Here is a 27,257-nt window from a genome sequence, read left to right as displayed (position 1 = left end):
CTGCACTTTATTAAAGAAAACAGCTATGTTGGAAGACAGATAAGAGAATTCTCTATGAGCAAGATGCCAACATAAAACAGATGGCAAGAGAGGGCTTCCTGTAAGAACTTTTCCTCTTATGAAGTCTGCAAACTCAACACCAGCTATCACTCACTAATTAATGGTAGCACCTGATCATTCAACTTGTCATAAGGGCTCCTCCACTGAAAGTGTTACTAGATAGAGTCCTCCAAGTATTATTTGTTCTAATTCCTGCTTCTCCATGGACAACCCAGTCATACCAAGGCAAATAAATGTGACACATTAAATCACCTCTCTCATTCTTGAAATATATGTTTTAAAATGAACGCTAAGATTGAAATTTATAAGATAGTTGTATATTCAAGGCATCTTGAGTGGCCAGATACAAAGGGCAATTTCTTTACATCAAGAGCCTTAGTGTAATAACATCTGTGAAGCCCAGTATTTTCTGCCAAGGGGACAGTCATAGATTCAAGGATTCATCTAAGACCTGGATGAATATCTTCAGGGATTTCCATGCATTCTGACACAGGGCCCTTTTCCAAACTGCATCATCCTCTGGAAATGACTCTGCTCATCTTTTTCTCATAGTGAAAATCACCATTATTTGAAGTCTGACAGGCAAAGTTAGAGATCTTCCATGATGCAGGCAAATAAATAAGTAACTCTGAGAATCTCTAAAATGCTAGGAACATTGCTGTCACAGAGTCATTGCTTAGATTTCTGTAAAATTTATTCTCTAGGCAGACTTATTCAATCACTCATAAAATATGATTCAGAACTTATAATTAAAAAATACAGAAGATTCAAAATGACAGAGTGAGGAACATGTGACTGGTATCAAGGCCTCAGTCCAGGACATTTTTCCTGGTTCTGCATCCTGATGAGTGTCCTAAACCTACCCAATCTATGGAAGGGACAGTAGGTGTATCCTAAGTGCCTGGTGACAGACACTTAAAGATGTTTTGCCATGTTTCAGTAGAAAAACTAGACTTAATATTTGCTGCTAATGCTTAAAGTTAACTCAAGTAAAAGGAAATGTGTGCAATATCAAGTTGCACTGAATGTTTCATTTTCCATTAAAATGTTATAGAATCAGTAACGATAGCAATCAATGTAAAATTGATCCCTAGTAATGGTGAAAATGATTTAAATGGCCACATTCTAGTATCCGCACTGAACAACTGTGGTCTCTAAGAAGAAAAATCAAAATAAACTTGCCACAAGTGTTCCTCAAAACCATGTTAAATACAAGAGATCTTTTCCTTCACAAGGTTATAGTCTCACCTTTTCTTTTCATGTCACCTCTTCATTTTGCTCTAGTAAACTTTGTTTCTTGTGGACACATCAAAGGTGCACTATCACTGGACTCCCATTCCTCTCCCTGACAGAACTCAGTTAGATACAATCTGGATCCCCATGAGAGCCAGACCTGTGCACTATTGCACAGCAAATAAAACTCCTTAGGAAGGTGTCATGATGACCAAATCTCTTCAGTGTTTATCATTCCCAGATGAGTCCCAACTGCCTAGAAGATATGGGAAACCTCTCCTCAAACTACTTTTGTTACAAGGTCAGAGAGAAGAATTCCAAAGGCATAACTCAGTAGCTAATAATTTAATATACACTTACATAGAATGTCTTTCACTAACAGGCAATACTTATTCACTACCCAAACTCATTTTTGGATCTACACTCTCCAAAACACTCCTTGCATGTTCCTTATGTCCACACACGTTGCTACTGAGCATTTAGTCCGCTGTACTCACACATTACATCGCAGGCATGTGTATGTCCACTTCCCGGTATGGTAGCTGCTGTCTACACCCTGATCAACGTATATTGGCAAACAGCGGTATGCAGAATTTTGCCTCTAGCTTGTCGCTACTTCAAACCTCCTTTATAGGACATTTTCAGGGATTCATTTACACCTGTCTTTAAATAAAAGTTCACTCAGGACTAGCTGCTTTTCATTCTATATTTCCAAATATAAAATAAAGGTGGTTTTTCTCTATGAAATAAAGTCCAGAAATAATAAGCATTAAAGATGTTTGTAAGAAAAGGGGGCCTTTCTGACATCCTATCACACACCTAAAGGGGTTTCTCTATTCACAAACGTTATTCCATATTTCATGATTTATTATCTGTAAACCTTCAGATTAGAGTGGACATGGTCTAACTAACTGATGACTGGATCCTTCTAAAACATCCAAAATGGTGGTCCAAACAAACTTTGGAAAACATATAAAACTTTCCTTAAGTGTCCATTTCAATTTTTAAACTGAAATGTATTTAAAGAAACTTTCATATACATTGACACCGTGAGCCCTACTATCAATTGTAAATGAAATTATAAAGTAGTGAAGGGAAGGAGGGCATGCAACATTGTAAATTTTAAATAAAATATGACAAGGAACATAAATCACATTAAGGTGTCTTTGTTTTTAATTTGAGACTCAAGAATGTTAACCACCTTAAAATAGCTGTATCTAGAATAATCAAGATTACAACAGGAAACTGTTTGAACATAAATTACTATGGCAGGAAACTGATTATTTCAGCAAAGAGACAGGAGGCTTCTTGTGTCTACTGTTGTCTGAAAGAATTCCATGCCTCCTCCATAGGCCAACTTCTCAGAGATGAATGATGGTAAAGTTGCCTTGTAAAAGCTGACTGAAGTACAATTAATAAATACAAGAGTACAACACAGTGCCTGAAATTGCAAGGGAAATGGGGGACAAGGGAAGGTGACCTGCCAATATCATTAAACATTCCCATGGTCTACAGAGTATGAAGTTCTGCATAGTGTGCTGACCATAAAAATAACACCATCAAGATGAGTAGGAGGCATGCTTTGAAAGAAGACCTTTGGGATATTCTTCTACATGAAACTCGGATAATGTGATTCCATGAGACATGTTCACATGTGTGAATTCATACATTATCCTGTGGTTGGCAGAATAATGCCTCTGCAAATATGTCTGTGACTTAATTCCTTAGTATGAACAATAAAGTTCCTTACATGGCAAATGGGATTTTACAGATATGGTTAATATTAAGGACCTTGAGATGGAAGATGATCCTTGATTATCCAAGAGAAACCAACCTAATCATATGGGTCCTTAAAATCAGCTGGCCTCTCCTTGTAGGATTCTTCACCAATATGACAGGCTTGGGAGATAGAAAAGAAGCCATGAGGCAAAAATGCAGATGGCACCAGAAGCTCAATAAGGAAATGGCCTCTGACCTACAGCTTCAGAAAAGATTCTATTCCCATTGTCATCATTGACCTCAGGTAACACTAGTGAGACTCAAGTCAGTACTGTGATTAAATGATTTTTCGATCAAGGAGGAGGCAATGTCTTATGACCTCAGTAGAAATAACACAAATCCCAACCACTTCTCCTTCCTCTATCGGTGGCTGCTTATCATCTACCTAAACACCTGCATTGGATTCCTTTCTAAAAATACTTATATATACAAGGAAATATGAACCTATGATAGTAAATCCTCCAAAGAGGGAATTAATATTTAATAGGGATTTTTTTTGAAAACACTAACAATGGCATTCAATGAACCTAGCAGAAAAAGATCATTAATTCAATGATACTTTTCTTGAGCTTGTGTAGGAATAACTTTCTTTTGTTTAATTATTAAATTTTTATATTTATTGAGGAAGTATAGAGCCAAGAAAAGGCACTCATATGACCAGAGATCCCATGTGGAGAGCCTGGAAAAAGTGCAGAAAGAAAAGAGAAAAAAGAAAGTTCAAGGATCTCCTGCCATGTGGGGAGGTGGAGGGGATAAAGGAGCCCTTGTAGAGAGTAAGGTCTAGGGGCTCTCCCTCAGGTCAGCTCGGCTGCCCCTGGGCCCCAGCCCAGGCCCAGCCAAGGGGAAACTCACCCACAGCTGGAAGTTCTTAAGTGGACATAGAGCCTGCCCTCCCCTTGCAAAGGTATTTATGACCTTATAGTTGTGGGCTATCTTCCAGCTCAGGTGAACCAGTGGGTCAGCTGGTTGGTTAAGCCTAGGAGCTGTCTCAAGAAGAGGTTAGCCCTGGAACCAAGTTCCAGGAGCTGAACTCTGTAGGGATGACTTTCATCTCAACTATTTGTACATTTCTCAACATGTCTTCTCACAAACCTGATATTTAAGATCAAAGTTTATGTTAGACTTGACACATGTTCTCTAGAATTAATTACACTAGTAAAATAACTAATATTTAAATTTATATTTCAAGCCTTATTTAATATTTACAGATTTAAAAATAAGTAATAAAGAGCAGAGTTTCAAATTTTTCTTACCACTTTGCAGCAAAGAGGCCAAAACCACCACATCAAACCAATGCCCAGAAGTAACAATAACACCAAAATAGCAATGAGGGCCGCGATCCCGTTAGACTAAAATAGGCAAAACAAGAAACAAAACAGTCAGCAAATTGAAGGTCAAAACCCACATGCTTATTTTTGTAAGAAAACAATATAAAAATCAAAATACTAAAATTCAATTATAATCCTTTAAATCTATAAATTCTTTTCTATTTTATTTACCATATCTTAGGTTAAGAAAGACTATAATAAACATAAAATCTTTCAAACCATTGCAAACTCTTAAATATGTCTTAAAACAACGTAAGAACAATGTTCTTTTAGGGCTAAACGAATGGTCTCATACGACTTTTGTTATTACTTTGGTTTAGGGATTACCACTAGGCAGAATCTTCCCAGAACTTATGAGGATACAGTAGCATTTACTTAACTGACAAGACAAGACAAATAAAAAAGAACTAGATGGAAAATTGGCATTGGCTCTTGTGGGCAGAGTATGTATGCAATGCAAAAGCACATGTCATTTACCCACATGTCACATGACTTCTGATGGAGTGGAAGCATGAGCCATGCAGTGATTGCAATGGTGTTTCCACATTTCCTGAGTGCCAAGTCTCATCAGCCTCAGTGCACCTATTGGGCTTCTCCTGTAATCCTCCTCCTCATACTAACAAACACCTGCATATCTTACAAGTCTCATGTCTATAGGGAAGTCTGCTATGGACTCCCTGGCTAGATGTCCCATCTGATTATTAAAAAAAAAATGCAAACAATATACTTTTATTCGAATACTTTTATATAATAACATTCTTTAAAAACTTTGTGATTATTTATTTTTTCTTTACTGGCACGAGTCATGCATGTCATGCTTGAATTTAAAAACTGTTTTCTGTGAGAACAAACTCTAAATAAGAATCCAAATGCCTTCTTTGTAGATTCTAGAGATTAGGCCTCTGTCAGTTGGATATTCAGCAAACATTTTCTCCCATTCTGTGGGTAATCTATTGACTTTGCTTATGGTATGTTTGTCTGTGAAGAAACTCTTCAGCTTCATGTGATTCCATTGGTTGAGTGACTGCTTAAGATCCTACGCTACTGGGGTTTTGCTAAGAAACTCTTTTTCCATTCCTATATCATGCAAAGTTCCTCTTATATTTTCTTCCAGTAGTAGCTGAGTTTCTGGTGCTATATTGAGGTCTTTGATCCATTTGGACTTGAGTGTTGTACATGGCGAGATGTGTGGATCAAGTTTCAATTTCCTGCATAGGTTATCCAGTTTGTCCACAGAGGCCTAATCTCTAGAATCTACAAAGAACTCAAAAACCTAAACAATAAAAAGTCAAACAACCCACTCAAAAAATGGATCAAAAAGCTGAACAGGCAGTTCACAGAGGAAGAAATACAAATGGCAAATACACACTTAAGAAAATGCTTATCATCCCTAATCATCAGGGAAATGCAAATCAAAGCAACTATGAGATTCCACCTTATCCCAATAAGGATAGTAATCATCAAAAAATCAAATGAAAATAAATGCTGGTAAGGATGTGGAGAAATAGGAACCCTCATTCATTGTTGGTGGGAATGTGAGATGGCACAACCACTTTGGAAAGCAATATGGAGAGTCCTAAAAAAGCTGACTATAGCGTTACCAACAGACCCAGTTATCCCCTTACTGGGCATCTACCCTAAAACCTTTAAACCTCAGTCCAGAGATATTTGCTCAACCATGTTTACAGTGGTTCAATTCATAATAGCTAAGAGCTGGAATCAACCCAGATGTTCATCGCTAGAAGAATGGATAACTAAGAGGTGGTATATCTACACAATGGAATTCTACACAGCAGTAAGAAAAAATGACACAATGAAATTTGAAGAAAAATGGTTGAACCTGAACCAGATCATTCTCAGTGAACTTACCCAATCACAGACAGAAAATCATCACATAGTCTCACTCATCTACAGCACCAAACCTGAATCTGCCCAAGAAGCCTTACATACCCAGCAAGAACCTCAAGGACTACACAATAGGGTGTGTGGGGAGAGAGGGAAAGGCAATGGAGGGGGCGGCAGACATAAATCTAGACTCAGACAGCAACAGTACCATAAAATTCCACATCCTAAAAGGCAAACCAAATGGTTGAACCTTCACCAGGCCCTTAGAGGGAATACCTGAGCCACAAGGCACTGGAGAGGGAACAAGGAAGACCTTAATCTTCTACGGTCTCTCCCTCTCTCTCTCTCTCTCTCTCTCTCTCTCTCTCTCTCTCTCTCTCTCTCTTCTCTAACTCTTTTATATTAGTTATCTTTTTCTTCCTTCTCTTAGTGGGCACTGACCTGTAACTCCCAGTACCAGCATGTAGCTATCATCTACAATGAGCTTTTAATCAGAGAGAATATAAGGTTTCCTAAAAGAAAGACAGATTTCTGTCAGAATACTTGATGACCCACCAAAGGTTAGTGGTAAGACCCTACTGCTGAAGACACCATATGCAGTTGACATGTAAAATGTAATGATATGGTTGGAAAATGGAAGAGAGTCAGTCCCCAGACAGTCAGTGTGTCTAGTGTCAGAAGGTGCTACATGGACGACTGGGGGAAATGACCAATATCTGTCCAAGCAACTCATGGTCTAACCTACTTAGCAGCAAATAACCTGTTGGGATGCTCACACAAGTGCAATAGTGGTGAGCCATGGTGGGAAACCACCTGCTCTTGATTAGGCTAACTGATACACTCAGTGGAACAGGACCCATAGCTGGAGCTGGGAAACAAGTCAGAACCATATCCAAACAAGAGCCCGCTCTCCATTATCAAGCTACCACCAATCGTGGGCTACACAAGGGCCTATACCTATTAAATTCTTTATAAAAAAAAAATAAATAAGGGTTATCCCATTTATCTGGTGTTAACTTTACTCTCTGTTGGAAAATATGCTTCTCTTTTTCAGATAGATGCAGATTCTAAGGACAGAACCACCCCATCATACCTCAAAGGACCCCAGCGGAAACTAAGAATAATTGTCAAAACAAGCAAGGGTGCTGTTTGCTTGCTGAACTGGATACCACCACAAGGGTGAAGGAGATCAACACAGAGAACCATCAACTCCTACCAAATCAGATATCCAGAGACCCAGAGGCTCCCAACACCTCATCACTGAAGCAGATCTAAAATGAACTCAACATGGCTCAGGGAAATTTTGCGGAAGAGGGGGCAGAAAGAATGTCAGAGACACATGTTGGGTCATGATACACAGAGAACATGAACATGCCACAGTTACTCTCCACAGGCTGAATTACAGTAAAATGCAAACTCTAGGCAAATGGGAACATAATGGAAAAATAATGTCACAGAAATACGTGGAAAACTATGTCATGCTATGGGAGAAATGTTGTCAAATATATATTCTTGACCTCACCTTCAAATGCAAGTTCTCATGTTGCTATCACCGACCTGTGTGCCTGACCATCTGTGACTAGTAGGGTCATGTTGCCTATTAGGCACCCATCTGGGTCCAGTGTGCATGGAACTGTGAGTTATGTGCTTTAATACTGTATGCCCTCCAAAAGAGCTCTGTGAAAATACAGCCCCCTGTATCGTAGAATTTACAGTTTTCACAAAGAAGTAAATACAATGAGAAGCCACAAATCTGTTTTTTAAAGTGTTTAGTCATAAGGGCTGGAGAGATGGATTAATTGTGAAGCCTAAGGACCTCAGTTAAAGTCTCAATTCCCCAGGACCCGCATAAGCCAGATGCACAAGGTGGTGCATGCATCTGGAGTTCATTTGCTGTGGCTGGAGGCCCTGGCACACCCATTCTTTCTCTATCTATTTGCCTCCTTCTCTGTCTGTGGCTCTCAAATAAATAAATAAAAATAAACTAAACTCTTTTAAAAAAGAAAGTGTTTAGTTATGAACAGGAAATTCAGAAAATTGTGCTGACAGAATATAAAGTAGATGGGCTTAATCTTCCTGAGCCTTTAAAATTGTTGACTTTTTTCCTTCAAAATAAGGTACCTCTATTAGTTGACTGATAACACACAATGTACAACTCTCAATGGGAATATATATTTATTGTAAAAACATTATCATGTCTAGGGATTATAAAGATAATCCTAAAATTAGTAAGACTAAAATGGCACACATTCTAAAGACCTGAGAGTCTAACTTTCATTCCATTGAAGCCCCGCATAATGGAAAATAGTCAGAGGAAACACATAACTTAAATCTCCATGACTTTGCTCTATATGTCTGAGACACTACCTCTGGTTGTTCCCAACCCAGACATTAGCTCAGTTAACTGTATACAGATTCTGGCTTTCCCATATCCTTTGTTTTAATTGCCAGAGCCATTATCAGGGCAGGGCCTGTGTCGGTCATGAAAGGGAAATAATTTCATTGTTCAAATAAGTTCATGAACTGCATCCCTATGAACAGATACCATGCTGCAAACCCAGATTCAAAAGCCAGATGGATTACGAGTGTGAAACTAGGTTAAGTTCTACCCAGATCTGCTTCAGGGACATAAATGAAGAGCTTTTCATTTTTACTCAGGGATGTTTCTCTTTAAATAGATACCAAGTCTAAGCAAAACAAAATGGATAACTACTGAACACATGAATTCCATTTTCTTCATCTAAATGGAATAAATGCATATGACGAGAATCTAAAAGTATGTTGTTAATTAGGTGCCAAGACTACAATGTCAGGAAAATCTTCACACAGTATACAGGTTATAAAAATAAACCTTGAACAAATAGTAAACATAAGCAATGTGGACAGAGGCCCAGCAGAAATATGGAAAATTGGAAAAATAACCTAATCTAGAGTATTGAAAGGAAATCCTTGAGGAAGTTATAATAGTGCTGGAGAAATGTGTAGGCAGAATAAAAGGCCCTTACAAGAGAAAAACCACCATAGCTGGAGCCTAGGGTTAGAGCAGGCCAAGGCCACAGGAAGAGACTGAAGGAAGGAAGACAAACATGAGCCAAACAACTGAGCTTACTACAGAGTGGATCAACCATGTGTTGGATTTATGGCCATTTGTTCAATGACCTTTTAACTGTCCACTTGATGCACCAGTTCTTCCAAAAATGTGATTATGAACAAGTAGCATTTTCAGATGTGTAGGAAGACTGGGTGTGAAAGTTAGCAGAGCTCCAGGCTAGGCTTACCATTCACAGCTCTGAAGCTACAACTCTTTGAAGGGTTATCAAGGAACACAGATGAACCCATGCTCTATCATCCAAATATATTAAGTCTTTGAATTTCACCTGAATCTAATTTTTGTCTCTCTGTTAAAAGCAAATTATAATAGATAACAAAAATCACACTTCAAAAACCTAATTAAAATTATAGCTAAGAAAATTATAGAAGTATAAAAACAAATCTTAGTCAATATATAGCTATAAAATAACCATAGAAATGAGGAACTCTCCAAGTTTCCATACATGGGTAACATATTGCAATATATATAGAAAAATAACCATAGTAGAATTAAATAGCTACAGAAAAATGGAAAGAGGTGGGAATGAGAAACTGCAATTTTTTTTTTTAACCAGAAATTTAGAGTTGGAGAAAAGAAAAAGTCACAAACAGGTAAAAATTTCATATAGTGGATTTATTTGTTTGCAATATTTTATGTCAGGACACTATGACTCAAGGGCTAAACCAAGTTCATTGACTTTATGAGCTCTCCCTCAAAACGAAGAATATGCAATACTTAATTTTTCTTGTCCGTTTGATTGGATTAGAAATGCCTAGGAGATTTGCCAACGATACCTCTCAGTGTGTCTGACAACCTGATGGACTCGTAACTGGTGGCATTACTGGGAAGTGGTAAAGCACAGAAGGTGTACCCTACTTGCAAGAAATAGGTCACTGGGAGCAGGTCTTTTGTTGCTCTTTTTCTTTATTGTAATTCCCTTTCTTTGTTTCCTGTGGGCCATGATGGTAACCACTATGTTTTGCTCCCCTCTTGCACCCATCATAGGGAGTCACCTCTGAAACCCTAAGACAGAATCAATCCTTCCTTCTATAAGTTGTTCTCAGGAATTTGTTCACAGTGATGAAAAATAAAGAATACAATGTTTTTTTCATTCATTATACAACTGAAAAAAATCAATAGACTATTATGAGAAGACAAATTTTAGCTCACACTGCTTTATTGAGCACCGTTATTTATCTAAGCTCTAGGCTGCTTTTGCACTTCAATCCTAGAGCTAAGTAGCTGGGATAGAGACCACAAAGCCATTACAGCCTAAAGTGTTTGCTAACTGGCCTTTCACAGGAAAAAATCTGCTGACTTTGGATCTGGTTTTGTAGATTGTGCAAGTATTTGTGCTAACAGGAGAAGAATTCCCAATGCTAGCAATTAATAATGTGTGAAACTGGGCAAGTGACTCAGTTGTCCAAAGTCTCCAGTTTACTTTCTCCCAGGCACTGTAAGGACTGAAATCAGCAGAGGCTCTGCTCATCACAATCACACCCTCTTTGAGGGTGGGACCTCACTCACAGGAAGAGTATCTTTTAATGTGTTGCATGTATGTACTCTCAAGGTTGGAGCTCCTCTTGGTTCCTTGGTTTTCTCATCTATAAAATCTATAACAGCATCAGTTTCTTCTTGGGTTATAAATATTGAATGAAGCCAGAAAGTGGTTAGTATATGCAAAATAGTGCATGTATACTATATGATCTGTAACACATGCCAGAAGAACTGGTCGTTTGCAATATTATTCAAAAAGAGACAAAAGAAGAGTGATGGTTCCCAGGTGGGGAAAATACATTTTTTCAGTATACTTTTGTCTGAGAACATCCCTAGTCTGATCTTAATCTTTTAAACATAAATCTTAGATTCCATACTTTAAAAAAAATTATTTTTGCTTATTTGCAAGCAGAGAGAGTGAAATAGAAGAGAGACAGACAGAATGGGCACTCCAGGGTCTCTAGCCACTGCAAACGGACTCCAGAAGCATGCGCCTGTTTGTGTGTCTGGATTTAGGTGGGTACAAAAGGAAGGGCCTGCTCAGCTTTCAGTATGCCCAATCCAGATCTACAGATAGACCACCATCCCAAGCCCACCTTCATCATCACTGACCAGATCATATAACACAAGCTCCATGAGCTGCTATGGCTGTGCTCAGCAAGACAAAAGGACAATCTCCAGTGGGGCAGACCTCCACGCAAAACAAATAACACAAGAAACCAAGGCAAGATATCCCCACCAAAAATCCCTCATCACGTAGTATAAAGCCTCCAATGAAAACATAAAGGAAACTCCTGACAAAGAATTCCAAAGGGTAGTTGTGATAAGCATAGTCACCAAAGTTAATGAGGCAAGGAATAAACAACTGGATGAAGTGGAAGAAAATCAACAAAAAAAAAAAGAACTCAATAGACAGCCAAATGAACTTGATGAGAATCACCAAACAATGAATTCAATGGTTTGTTGAGTAAAAATGAAGACATGATCCAACACATGAACGAAGTCCAAGAGACAATAAGAAAGTCGAACCAATGAATGACAATGGAATTCACTAAAGAAATAGAGAGATACTGAGTAAAAATGTAATGGAAAACCAAAATTAAAGAACTCATTTAAAAGTCTCCCAAGAAGGCCTCACCAAAAGAACAGATTATGTGGAGGATTTACTATCTGGAATTAAGGACAAGATAGAAGAAATAGATCAGGAATCCCAAGTTAATGACAGCACCTGAAAAAAATGCACAAACAAAACGTGAAATGTGGGGCACCTTAAAAAGACCAAACTTTCAAATAATGGGCATACAAGAAGGGGAAGAACTACAGACTAAGAGCATAGAGAATATTTTTGGTAAGTTTATGGATTTATTCTCAGCTCTTTGATGAGTTTTGAGTTTCTGCACTCTCTGCGATCTGTGGCAGGGTCAGATAGGATATCTCTTGTGTGCTTAGTTTTCCAGGTGCAATCGGTATTTTTTTTGAGAAGGTCTTTCTAGTAATTTGTCTTTGACAATCAATATTCCTGCTGCTTCAAAATTCCACTAATACAAAATTTTCCCATCTTCCTAGGACCCTGGTTCAGTAACCCAGGACCCATGTAAGCCAGATGCCCAAGGGGGCACATGTGTCTGGAGTTCGTTTGCAGTGGCTGGAAGACCTGACGAACCCATTCTCTGATTCTATACGAGGGTGGAGAGATGGCTTAGCAGTTAAGGTGCTTGCCTATGAAGCCTAAGAGGACATGTTCAAATCTCCAGACACATAGTGGCACAAAGCATGCAATGTCGCACATGTCCACAAGAGGGCGCATACATCTGTTCATTCATTCATAGTGGCTGAACGGCCCTGGCATGCCCATTCTCTCTCTCTCATATTTCAAAACAATAATAATTTAATAAATAAATAAATATCTTTATTCCAGCTTGGAGGTAGGAGAATTTCCATGAGTTTGAGGCCACCCTGAGACTACATAGTGAACTCCACATCAGCCTGGTCTAAAGTGAAACCCTACCTCAGAAAACCAAATTAATAAATAAATAGTAAAAGTTAAGTAATTGCAAGCTCTGTACACTATCTGAGACTGTAGGCTATATCCACATATCCATGTGATGCTTTCAACCTCACTCACTCAGTGTATTTACTATTAAAAGTCTCTTCGCTAGAGTCAGCTCTTTAGATGATGGAATCATTTTCCCAGAACACAAGACTTGATACTGTAGAATCAGCTATTCCCTTTCAAAGCAGAGGATACTTTATAATTTACACTTTTATAATACACATGAGCTCAGTAGCACAACCTCTACTTAACTTTCAGTACTGCACTGCCTCCATAATTTAGAACCCAAAACTTTATGCCTAAACTCTTAGTATTGGTCTCCTTAAAACTTTCCCTGTGCTTTGTTTTCCTTTTATTTTAACTCTTTGGGGCACTTCTCATTTAATATTCCTAAAATAACACAATCCACGACTACATTCATGCTTGAACCTTTTAAAAAAGACTATTATACAATTATCTATTATAGTCATCATTTGTGATTTCCCAAGATAGTAAATCTTAAAAATAAAAGAGAGTAAAACTTCTTGGGGCTGGGGAATGGCTTAGTGGTTAAGGCGTTTGCCTGAGAATCCTAAAGACTCTGATTCAGTTCCCCAGGACCCACATAAGCCAGAGGTTCACAGGGGTGCATGAGTCTAGAGTTCGTTTGCAGTGGCTGGAGGCTCTGGTGAGCCCATTCTGTTTCTCACTGCCTCTTCCTCTCTCTCTATTTCTCTCAAATAAATAATGAAATAAAACTTTAATAAAAAAAAGTAAAACTTCTCAAATGTGCTTGATGGTTCATCACCCTATCAAATAATAACACCCAAGAATAAAAAAGAGATAGTGGAGGAACAGGAATGTAGAGAAATCAGGGAGAATACAAGAAAAATACAAAGGAGATAAAAAGAAGAGAATGAGGGAGGAGGAGGTTGTTCCTATATGCTACATCAATAAGTGAATATTTAAAATTAAGATGTCAGTAAGAACAATTTTACAATAAAATAATTCCTTTGACTTGAATAAGTCTCATGTTATTACAAAATAATGTATTTTCTATACCTTTTGTTTGGGTACCACAGGCTTCTATGATAAGCTCTAAATTTTGAATTTTCATATTTTCCTTTCCCTTATTTCCATTCTAACCCAACCCAACACACTTCTCTCACTGCTTCAACATCCCACATTTTCTGTTCTTTCTCTGTTATATGCTCCCCAGTCCACCATCCTTATCTCCTCCTACTCTCTCTTCAAGGAAGTGTGCTTTGGTTCCTCCACAGATATAAAAGATTTCCTTGCTTTGAAAGCCAACTTTTCCAGTAAGTATTATGAGTAATTTCGTTACCTAATTCATCCCACACATTTGTCCACAACTTTGAAACTTGTACCTCCAAATCCAGACCTTTGTCTGAAGCATCAGGCTTGTACAGCCAGGGCCCTCTCCAACATTTCCACTGAGTAGTCTCACAGACATCTGTCATCCAACACTGCCAAAACAGAATTCTTCATCTGCTATACCTGATGTCTGTCCATCCTTCTGGCTATATAAGCAGAAAAGCTTAGAACTCAACTAAATGTCATTTTTACTCTCATACCTCACCTCTAAGCTCTGCAGACACAACTAATGGGCTCCATATTTTAAAAATGTAACCACTTCTTACCATTTTCACTGTCTTTATCCTAGTGGGACCATCCCCCTCCCTTGCTCCACATATTACAGAAGTATAAGCAGAATTGGTCTCAATATTCCCCTCCTTGCCTATTTTCACACAGCAGCCACAGTTACCCTCTTAACCCTTAAGTTGAAGCATGTTACCTTTCAAGGCCTCTTATTTCACTCAGGATCTTTGCCAAGATTCATATAGCCCCCTCCCCATGACCCCCTTCTCCTCCAAACTCCTATTCTCCCCTCACAGCCTCCACTCCAGAACACTGGCTACTAGCTTGCTGAAACATACCCAGAACTATCCTAGCTCAGGCTTTGTTCTAGCTGGTCTGTCGACAGGAGCACAATTATATCAGATGGTCTTTGAACTCACTTTCTTACCTTCCTCAAGTCTTTTGGCTCAAATGTCATTCTCTCAATGACAGTCCCCTTGAGCCCTTGTTTAATATTACAACTTACCCCTTCAGTTCTTCCCTAGTTCTGATATACCAATATATATATATATGATGTCCAGTGACATCAATTCTCCTGACAACTTGCCAAACAAAGCTGAAGGGTCCTAATTATGCACAAGTACCAGGGGAGTCTCCACTTTAGCATTCCTCTACAGAGGACTAGGACTTGGTTACATGACAGAAGCAAAAGATGTGTTTTCCTCCCTGGAGGTTAAAAATAGGTAAAATTAAAAAAAAAAAAAAAAAAGAAGAAGTACGGAAAAAAAATGGAGAAAGAATGGCATGGCAACGAGCTAATAAGAAACAACACACCACAAATGTTTATGGCCTCAACCTAGAACATCACAAAAGACAAGAAGACCTACAAATTGCAACATCCATAAAAATCTAAAAATTTGCAATAAATAAATAAATAAATAAAATCATCTAGTTATCTTGAAAACAGAATAAAGTATTTATCAATTTATCCAGAGATGTCAAGAGTGACATGTGATCTGAATGCTTCCTCTTTTCCTGAGACCCTTTTATAATGCCAAACTCAAACACTTCTGTAAAGGTAAAATGGAATTGTTGTAGATCTGGAAGAAGGATGTCTCCTGAATTAATATATAAAAATATAAAATCATAAAACTGTGATAGAAAAAATCTTCTTTTTTTCTTTTGTTTGAAGTTACATAATTTTTGAAAAGGAAAAAAAACATTAAAAATAATAGTCATGCAGTCAATAAGTTTAATATTTCAGTAATATAATGTTAAAATTTTATACTAAAACACAAAATTAACTATAATCACAAAATTATCTTAAAGGGGTTTGTATTTTAAAACATTCAATGATGTTGCAAATAATCTCAACTAAAATGAAGGCTTATTGTGGTTTTAAACTGAGATATTATCAAGTTATCAAAATCAATTTTTTCCTGTTATTTTTATTTATTTATTTTTTGAATTTTTTTGTTTATTTTTATTTCTTTATTTGAGAGTGACAGACAGAGGAGGAGGCAGAGATAGAGAGAGAGAGAGAGAATGGGCACACCAGGGCCTCCAGCCACTGCAAATTCGAACTCCAGATGCGTGCGCCCCCTTGTGCATCTGGCTAATGTGGGTCCTGGGGAATCAAACCTTGAACCAAGGTCCTTAGGCTTCACAGGCAAGTGCTTAACTGCTAAGCCATCTCTCCAGCCCTATTTTTATTTCTTTATGTGAGAGTGACAGAGAGAAATAGGCAGATATATATATAGAGAGAGAATGGCCGCTCCAGGGCCTCCAGCCACTGCAAAGAACTCCCTCTTGTGCATCTGGCTAATGTGGGTCCTGGGGAATTGAGCCTCAAACTGGGGTCCTTAGGCTTCACAGGCAAGTGCTTAACCATTAAACCATCTCTCCAGCCCAAAATCATTTTTTTAACCTCTAAGATAGCTTCTCATTCTAGCCCAGGTTGACCTGTAACTCACTCTAGTCCCAGGCTGACCTCGAACTCATAGAGATCTTCCTACCACTGCCCTCCAGAGTGCTGGGATTAAAGACATGTGCCACCATGCCTGGCCAAAGTCAAATTTCTTACTCTCTTATGAGAAATCACAAACATTTAATGTGTTCAAAATATAAAAGTAGCCCAGTGTGACATACACCTTAAGAGGTGAGCTCCAGGCCACCTTGAGACTAGATAGTGAATTCCATGTCAGCCTGGACTAGAGTGAGACCCTACCTTGAAAAACCAAAAGAATAAACTAAAAAAAATAGCAAATATACTGATTGAGATGTTCTAATGATCTCAAAACCAAATATGTCAGATACCAAATTCTAATCTTCATAACAGGAAAAATAATTTCCATAATTAAGATACTAAGAGTAATGTTTCATTTTCCTTTTTATTTTTTAAACTTTATTTTTATTTATTTATTTGAGAGAGAGAAAGGAAGAAAGAGGCAGAGAGAGGGAGAGAGAGAATGGGTGTGGCAGGGCCTTGAGACACTGCAAACAAACTCCAGATGAATGTGCATCTTGTACATCTGGCATACGTGGGTTCTGGGGAGTCGAACCAAGGTCCTTTGGCTTTGCAGGCAAATGCCTTAACTGCTAAGCCATCTCTCCAGCCCTCATTTTCTTTTTGCTTTTTTGAATATTTTTAAAATTTATTTTATCTATTTGAGGTGGGGGACAGAAAGAGACAAAGAAAGAGAGAAGCAGAGAGAGAGAGACAGAGTGAGAGAATAGGCATGTCAGGGCCTTCAAACACTGCAAATGAACTCCAGGTACATGTGCAACTTTGTACATGTGGCTTATGTGGATCCTGGGGAATCAAACCGAAGTTCTTTGGCTTCATAGGCAAACACCTTAATTACTAAGCCATCTCATCAGCCTTAATGTTTCATTTGCTATTCTTTTCCTTATTTCTTCAGAACTTATAAATATATCAAAATCAAATGTATATATTGTAAAATTCCTTTAAAAGTGAACAAAAGAAAACTAAATTCTATACAAATGCTAGCTAAGAATGGTGAGCAATATTATGTTTCTGTTTGTGCCTTCTTTATTGTAGCATTTCACAATGTAGAGTTTCCCCAATTTATTTCATTATAATTATTTCTAAGAAGGTAACTAGCTTTGTACTTACACATTCTGTAGCTGTGATGACTAATGAGCCTGACACGACAGACTTCCCTTCATTGAAGCTTACTGTAACATCAAGTGTTCTAAAAAAATAAATAAATGAAAGAAAGAAAATAAGTAAAAATCAATCAATGCCAAAAATAAAAATATAGAATTGAAGGAAAAATTTCTTTTCATTTTCTGTTGTAATTCAAAGCTGGTGAGAAAATATATTTAAAGAATAAGAGTAATAGATTTTGATCAGCTATTTTAACTTTTTCCCTCCTAGTTCCATTCTTAGTAGCCAGGGGCAAATTCCTTAGCTGATATAATCTTTCTTTTAAAAATCTCTAGGTTAATCAGGAACAGTGATAGACTCCTTCATCCACTGAAATGCTGAGGTTATTTCAGGTTCACAAAAACTTAAAATTGAGATGATCCTGAGGTCCCATTAGCTAATTTTTCCCTTTCTCTATTACTATCATCACCAGGTCACTGTTATATGAATTAGAAGTAATATGGTTTCCTGCAGCATACAGCATACATATGCAAATTGTAAATGTATTATGCATATTATATATATGCATATATCCCAGCTTGGGCTACATGGTGAGACCCTGTTTAAAAAAGACAGAAGCCAGGCATGGTGGTGCATGCCTTTAATCCCAGAACTCAGGTAGGAGGATCGCCATGAGTTCAAGGCCACCCTGAGACTACATAGTGAATTAGGTCAGCCTGGTCTAGAGTGAGAACCTACCTCAAAAAAAAAAAGAAAGAAAGAAAGAAAGAAAGAAAGGAAGGAAGGAAGGAAGGAAGGAAGGAAGGAAGGAAGGAAGGAAGGAAGGAAGGGAGGAAGGAAGAAAAAGAGAGAAGAGAGAGAGAAAGAAGGAAGAAAGGAGAGAAGGATGATTTCTTCTGTGTGAAGATCAGTACCAAGTACTACTTGTTTTAGATAAAGCAGAAGCAATCTCAAGTTGCTGCACAATGTTCAGTGAATACTGCCGAGAGAAATATTTGCTCTTTATGTGCAGAGTACTGTCCCTGGCATTTTATTGGCATCATCTTATCTAATTTTCACAAAAGTCTTTGAAGCAAACAGAAGCATTGCAATTTTACAGATGGCATGCAGGAGATACAAATGCTAATTACTTTGGTAAAAGTAGTAAACGTTGGGTTCTACCTAATTTGGAACCTTTTTCATCATGCCACTAAGACCTGGTGAAATGATGAAATTAAAGTCCTTCAAATGCTTCTCCCCTCAACATGTATGTTGTTTGGATTCACACAGGAATAAAGCCACAGAAAAAAGATACTATTACTAAAGCTTAAGTTCAGATCTTACTCAAAATTCAAAAGTATTCCTAAAAACACATATTTCTGGTAACATTCACTTAAAACCCTTTCTTAGCAGAAAAAAAATTTAGTTAAATCCAGAAAAGTATGGTTCCAGCTTAACTGTGTTTCAGCACTCTTCTAATACAGAAAAACAATGGCCTATTTAAGCAAGAAGAGATAGCACAGTGCACTTCCTGGAGAAGCATAAGGGCCTGAGGCCATCTGCAAAGGCCATAGTTCAAATCTCCAGATTCCATGTCAATAGGTGGGTGTGGCCACACATGCCTATAACCCCAGGCTAGTGGGAGAACAGGGACACAAGAATCATTAGAGCCCCACAAACTCAAGAAACAGTTAAAAGAGACAAAACAAGACCAGATAGATGGAAGAGTGAGAGAGCAGAACAACTCAAGTTCTACTCTGGCCAGCACACAAGAGCTAACCCAGTATACGTATATGGTAACACAAAGACACATACATGTGCATACGCCACACACACACACACACACACACACACACACACACACACACACTAAAATCAAAATTAAAAAGAAAAGAAAGAAAACAAATTAGTTGCTTACTCTGAGTGCTTTATTTTGTTTTACTGACTAAGCATAACTGAATCTGAAAACAATCTTTTCTATTTCCCAATCCCCATGCTTTCATGTGTGTAGTCAGATGACAGGACAGACATGGTTAGGAGGAAAGGTTACTTTGCTTTATAAAAATGTACTTGTTAGAAACTATCATCCTAACTTAATTAAGTTGTCAGTAGATACTGACCCAATGGTACATTACTCCTTTGTTGGCACACAGGTTGTTAAAGCCACCTTCACTTTCTTTGTCCCAAAATTGCAATGTACACATTAAACCTTTACTCTCCTACGTTATGTCTTCTCTGTTGATATCTGTGAGCTGCTTTTCCCTTTCTGTACACTGCCTTTATTTGTGGCTGAGTACTTCTAACAATGGAGCCCACAGTCTCAGCTATGAGACTTAATCATGGGGGAAAGCTACTAAAACAGTATTTTGTTTACTTAATTCTAGACACAATGGGGGGCATAGTTTGTTCTAAATGTAAATAAAATGTGAAAAAGCCAGTAAAATTAGCCCACATGTTGGGAAATCTAGAGCCCTGAGTTAGAACCTGTGTCATTTTTTTTTTCCTTTTTATTTATTTATTTATTTATTGGAAAATCTGTATTATTGAAGATTTATTTTTTCCAAGGGAAATTATTTATTTAAACAGCAAGGTTTAGTCACAGAATGTTAACAAAATCAACCTGTTTTTTGGAGTAGATCAGATGTAAGAACCTGTGTCATTTAACAGTCATAATCTTCCATGCCTCAATCTTTAAAATGAGAAAGTTATATATATATACAACTATTTTACAGTTGTTCTGAGGAAGGCAACCTAATTTATATATATAAGATTTTCATCAGTGTCTGGAACACAGAAGGAACTCAATAAATAACTACATCATCTGACAATTAGTCAAAAGGATTTTCAAAATATCATGTCATTTTTTACAACCCTTTTATACTCCATACTGAAACAAAATCATCAATAGTTGAGAAAAGTATATAACCACAATTAAGTATATGTGAAGAACTTTTGTTTAAAGAATTTCTATTGTGCTTACTGACATATAAAAATATAGATATCTTTTTTTCAAACATGCCTCCTATATAATGCCATGTAGATTTATGCAAATAAAATTATCAATGCTATTTCCTTCATTTTATCAAATATCTTGACTAAATCCAACATAATATGTATACTGAGCTATGGGCTTAAGTATCCAGCCAAGAGCCATACCACAAACTGATTTATGAGTGCTTGCCAGTAATTGATTCAATCAGTCATGCTATTACTAGTTAAATCAACAAATATTCCTCAACTGCCTATGAAACCAATTAAAAGTGCTATAAAAATAGCACAGACAAACTAGGGCTTGCTTTGAAACAGGGCTTCAAGAACAAAACAAGTTACAATGAACTGAAAGGAGATAAACAATTAGAATGAATCATGACATTAAGTAAAATAAAAATAAACACAGGACTATGTGGGAGATACAGCTAATTCAGCATTGGAATGAGTGGATAACACAGTTTTCCTGCAGGAAGTTATATACAAAGAGAAGTCCTAAAGAAGAATTGAGGTTGGAAGGTGAGATTAGATATGTTCCTCACAGCTGGAAAGACTAAAAGGCTGAAAGAGAATAAAGATACAAGACAGTCAGTCAAATCACTAAACATTATTTTATATGCCAGCAGCACAGTGTGAAAACAGGGGTAAACGTAGCTTGAGGCTGAAAGGAGAGAGCGTGGAACCATTCAGGATGTTATCTCTAGACATCTGGAATTAATCTGAAATTTAGGGCTTGACAGAAATATGGTCACAATGACTTCACATGTGACATTATTGCTGACATTTCTAAGTGGAAGGAAGGAGTCTAAAGACTATGTTTCTAGAATTAAAAAAAATAAATAAACAGTTAAGAAAGTCTCAGCCAGAGCTAGAGACAACTCAATGGTTAAATGCACTTCCTGTGCAAGCTTGAGAGCCTAAAGAGACAGGAAAACACCCAAGTATGCACCTACAGATTCCACACACACAGCCTTCCATGGCCACATTTGCATGTAACCCTAGCCCCACAAAAGGAAGCAGAGACAAGAGAATCATCCTGGCTCCAGTATCAATAAGAGAACTCCAGGCAGAAGAAAACAGAGCAGGACACCTGGACACTGCAGATGAGCACATGGCACACTGCAGGTGCATATGCACGTATGTACACCACACTACATACACACACAAACTACACGCCTACCTGCACACAAGCAAAATAAAATTAAAACAAAAGGAAAGTCTCAACCTATTTCACATATGACCCAAAGAGAAACTGACTACAATAGTGGCAAATGAGAGCTTATGAAAATGAAAACTGATAAATTAAGGGTGAGAATAAAGAGGGCATGGACACGTACTAGGTGTGAGAGGTAAACCATTAGTTATAAAATCAAGTTCAATGTTTCTGTCTTACAGGCAGGCATGTACTGGTGAACAGAACACAGAGGCAGGTGCCAATCTGCACATAAGGGCATGTATCTTTTTGCAACTTCCAAATTTAAAGTGCCTATGAGGAATCCAATTGATTAAGACATTGGTAGCATGGACATCTGATTAGTGGGTTTAAAGTTAAAGAATGGATCATGCCTAGAGATTTGGAACTGGTCAGGAAGAAAAGGGAGTCTTTGAGAAGACAAACTAATGAGTCATAAATTCAAACATGGTGAAAATGATGACTAAGAGACTGTCAGAAAAACAAGAAATCCAGAGAACAGAGAAAACTTCCTGGGACAGAAGTGGTGGCCCATCATACAGATGACACAAGGAGGCAAAGGAAGAGTAAGGGTGAAACTGATGACTCATTCAACTTCACTTTGCATAAGATGGTCTGGTCTGTAATGCTTCATATTACTCATGAACATCTTACTGATATTTGTTCCATCCTTAGAATTTTTTTTAAAATTTAAAAGATAAAAGAACACTATAACAAAAAGATCTTGTGAAGTACATTTTCATGGTCAATAGTAATCAATTTATTAATCAATAAATTAATCTACATGGAAATTATTCAATAGCATTGACATATAATTTAAAACTGAAATTCAATTCAGCCTAACAGTGATAGTACCTTAGTACCTAAACAAGTAAGACTACTCTGAAATAAGATTGGCTCGATGCCACATGTCAGAGTTATTTGACCTGAGAGATATCCTACTGGATGGAATAGGGTTAGGATTTCAATTCACGGTAATCTATCCACAATGAATTAATTTTATTTATATTTATGTATATCCAATAAAATATTTCTACTTTATAATCAATTAAGGATGAAAAAATTAAATACAATTTGTGAAAGACATTTACTGGAAGCAATAAATAATTTACCTCCAATTTGCACATACTGAAAATTAGTTTGGCACTTACTCCAAAAGTTATTAAAATTATGGTGACTTAAGGTATTTTGAAATCAAGCACTACTCTTTAATACCCTACAGAGCTTTTTTAAAAGTTAGCTTTATGAATAATAAAGATAGTAAGTGGAAGAGGGAGGTTTCCGATTTGTGAGTAGTTCCAAAGATTCCACTAGTAATTATAAGTACAGATGTAAATTCATGTTTATTTCTAAGGATACCTTTTTTAAAGGGAATAACAGATTTGTAAATTAAATAACTTATTTTTTAATATTTTCATTTACCTATTTGAGCAAGAGACAATGTGCACACTAAGACTTCTAGACACTAAAAAACTCCAGATGCATGTGCCACATTGTGTATTTGGAGTTACAGTAGAACTGGGAAATTAAATGGAGGACAGCAGACTTTGCAAGCAAGTACCTTTAACCACTGGGAAATCTCCCCAGCCCTAAATAATTCCTTTTTAGTAAATCTCAATAAATGTAAGACAGAAATTGCAACCAGTAAAATTGAAAACTTTCAGGAAGAAAAAAAATCTATACTTAGAGATGTATTAAACATGACACCTATATTCGTACAATAAATGATTTAAGCATTATATTGAACATAATTACTTTTAATTGGTTGGATATTTTTAATAAAGTATTTAAGAGATACTCGGAAATAACCAATATTCTAACCACTTTCATTAATAATGTCAAATGTTGGCTAGAGAGATGGCACAGTGGTTGTGTGTTCCCTGCACAAGCATGAGGTTCTAAGGGTCCTGAGAGCAACCACCAGAGCTCAAATGCCCAGATCTCAGGTAAACAGATAGGTGTGGCCACAAGTCAGCCTATAACCTCAGTTCCACTGGGAAGCAGAGACTGGAGATTCATGGGAGCTCTTCATGCTCCAGAATGAGGAGACTCACGCTCAAGACAAGGAGTGATGGAGCAGGAGACCAAATGCATTCTGTTCCCCTCAGGCCACATAGGTGAGCATATTGGGTGCCACACAAACACAATAGTTTACATGCATACAAACACAAATTAATGTCAAAGGTTTTAGTAGTTGGGCATGGTGGCACACGCCTTTAATCCCAGCACTCAGGAGGCAGAGGTAGGAGGATCACTGTAGGTTCAAGGCCAACCTGGGGCTACAGAGTGAGTTCCAGATTAGCCTGGGCTAGAGTGATACCATACCTCTACAAAAACAAAACAATGAAAAAAAAGTTTTTGTAATTATAATTATTTGATAACACCACTCTTATAGCCAAATGTCTGAGGATTTAAGTGCATGCTTAAATAACATCCTTTCATTATCATATAGTTAGTCCTCTTTACACACTTCTAGTTACTGAAATACTCAATAAATAATTCTAATTTTTACAAAAATATTTTCATATCAAGCTGAAATATTTTTCCTTTATCTGATACTCTTTCTTTCTCCTTCCTTTATAGTAATAAAGACTAAGTCCAATCATTTACAAATCATATTGTCAAATATTTGGAGAACAAATGCATTATATCTAAACCAGTGACTTTCTCCAGGGTTGTAAGTTGCATTTTATTTAAGATCTTTAAATTTGTCAACATCTGTAGGATGGAAACATGATGTGGATTAAGTGACTTTATCACATTGATACTTATAATCAGAAAGCAATACACTATGAGAAAGAAAAGAGCAAAGTTGTATCATGGGGGAAGGTTAGAGTGATTAGCAAAGGGTCTCATCCTCAGTCTTTGTCATCAGGACTCTAATGATTATGTTCCAAATTAAGGCATAACTAAAGTTTCAGTGTTGAAACTTGATTTTTAAAATCAAGTCTTGTTCTTTATAAGAAAAAGAATGAATAAAGTAATGGTTATAACACCTGCAGCTAACAGAAAGGAAATTGAGATTGTATTGGTAAGTATTCACATACATATATGGGTATGCTTTTGCAGAGGTGGGGGAGAGCACAATAGTAAATGTACAATTTAGACAGCCAAGGAAAATAACGGGAATTAATTAATGGGACAGTAGACAAATATATTAGGTTTAGTATTGAAAGCTAACAATGTTTAGGAAAACAAAACAATTCTACCAAGACTAGCTCCTACCGCAAGCTGGCCACACCGTGATCTTCAGTTTCAGATGTCTCAAATTTTCCGTATGTACTAGTGATCTCTCACTTCCTACTCCACGCATAGTCAAATGTCTTCCCATACTGCATTTTATAACAATCAATACAATCACTTCCTCTGATTCTGATATTTATTACATATTTGCCAGAAGATTCTGGCCAATGTTTCTGAAAGCATGTTTTACTATACCATATGCCTCCCCAAATCACCTCCATCAAACAAGCAGTAGGATAAAGGCTCTGGTTCATTCTGTTCGATTTTTCTTTCTTCACAATGTGTTTACGTATATTTACACAATTTGTTCTCTTCTTCTTGCCAAATTACAGGTTTTTAAATCTCAAGCAACAGAGCTGCTTCACCGTTGTTGCACTCTTACAAAACAAGGGTCAGGAAAAGAGCACAAACCGCAAGTATGCGTGATACCTGAAAAGTACACTGCGAGGCTGCAGCCCTGGAATGGGAAAGAATCAAGAACTTTTATGAGGTTGTCCTACTTATTCAAAGTCAAAGAAAGCATCTTGGTACAAATGAACGACTTGCAGAAATTACCTCTCAAATAATATACCAGTATTTTTGATAAGATAGTTTGCATAATCACATGAATTTTTAAAAGTAAAATGTGAGCTCACCAACTGGTGTCATGACCCCACAGTGATCACTTCTAGCTTCACAAGACCCACACTGTTCTGACCCCATAGAGGGCAGATACAGGCAAGAGGAATGAGACAACAAAACAGAGGAAGGACTGCAGTGAAAGAGGAGGGTTCTCCGTGAAATAAGATTCTGGAGTAAAAGAAGTAACCTGATGGGAATATGATCAAATTATAGTATGTTTATCTACTAAAGTTCTATGAGATTTTTAAAGTGCATTCAATGAAAAGAATAGGAAAAAAAAAAAACTCTCATTCTTATAACCTTACCTTCTTGCTGTTTATATTTGTATTAATAGAACTTTCCCATAATAGTCTCAACATATGTATCAAATAAACACATTTAAGAAACATAGATCTCTCTCAAAGAAAGTTCTAAGCTCAATCAAGTTCTGCTCAGCAATGCTATCTATTCCTGGATAGGCTCTGTACAGATATCTTTAATTTTGCTAACTCCACAATATCAGTGTCCAAATATACAGTTTTAGCTTTTCTACTACATTCTTACTCTCCACCTTCAAGTCAGCACCCTGTTAGCCATCTTTCAAGTCAAAATCCACAACTCTATATATTTAAAAGGAATGTATACAAAAAAATACAACTAAGGATATAACAGGAAGATGAGAGAAGAACGAGCTGAGCAGGCTAATGAGATGGGGCATGTGTCCCTGGATCCAGCTCTGAGACCATGCATCTGGCTTTGGGGCTATCTTTTTAGGATTACTTCACCAGTGCGCTGTTAATTATTTAGGTGAGAGAATAGGGGGAACAAGCGCCACATCTGTCACCCTCACACAGGAAAAACCTTCATTCACTGTTGGGCCAGATGTGTTTATTTGAAATACAGACTAACTAGCGACTTAATGGGCTTGAATACTTAGCCAAAAGCTAATTAGGCCAACATATTAAGCATCAGTCACCTTATAAGGCTAAACTGTTTCTGTTGTATTGATTTTAATCTAATCTCACAAGAGCTCATCATCTACAAAAGTATCTAAAGTATCTAAAGAAAATTTAAGGCAAAATGAAAGGTCTAAATTACTGGCAACATACTGAGCAGCACAAGCAATCATGTCCTACAAAACCCAATATATTGAAAAATTAAATTTCATAAAGCTTTGCCTCAGTAGTATCACATGTGTGATTACAAAACAAGTAAATAAATAAAAGGAAAATAAAAAGCCAGGCATGGTTGTGCATGCCTTTAACCCCAACACTTGGGAAGACAGAGGTAGAAGAATTGCTGTGAATTTGAGGCCATTCTGAGACTACATAGTGAATTCCAAGTCAGTCTAAGCTGGAGTGAGACCCTACCTTGAAAAAACAAAAAGAAGAAAGAAAAAAAAAGAAGAGAGAGAAAAAACTAATTCTTTTAGATAGATTTCAATTCAAAAATATTCTGTCTCTAAAGGTAAAATATGAATAATAAAAGCTAAACAATTTTCACATCTTATATTTATCATGATATGTATGGGCCTCCAAAATCATAATTCTTAAGTGGTTATCCCATCTGCTAATCATTAAACAATGTCAGTAGCCTCTATAGTACACTATTCAAAAAGAGATTGTGCCCAAATGCAATTTCTAGAGAAAATAAAATTCAGT

The 27,257-nt window shown here is 37.1% G+C and overlaps 1 protein-coding gene across 1 annotated transcript in view; it reads right to left on the bottom strand.

Moving 5' to 3' along the window:
* Antxr2 (ANTXR cell adhesion molecule 2) overlaps positions 1 to 27,257 on the bottom strand; it is a 148,659-nt gene that overhangs the window by 71,543 nt on the left and 49,859 nt on the right. Inside the window, exons 11-12 of the mRNA XM_045142695.1 lie at positions 17,601 to 17,679; positions 4,326 to 4,421 (exon numbers count right to left, since the gene is read on the bottom strand). Coding sequence (XP_044998630.1) covers positions 4,326 to 4,421; positions 17,601 to 17,679 — 175 coding nt within the window. The remainder of the gene's footprint in view (positions 1 to 4,325; positions 4,422 to 17,600; positions 17,680 to 27,257) is intronic.

The sequence above is a fragment of the Jaculus jaculus genome, chromosome 2 (assembly GCF_020740685.1).
Source record: "Jaculus jaculus isolate mJacJac1 chromosome 2, mJacJac1.mat.Y.cur, whole genome shotgun sequence".
Taxonomy (NCBI): domain Eukaryota; kingdom Metazoa; phylum Chordata; class Mammalia; order Rodentia; family Dipodidae; genus Jaculus; species Jaculus jaculus.
The sequence above is the reverse complement of the archived record's forward strand: the minus strand, read 5'-3'. Positions and strand labels throughout refer to the sequence as shown.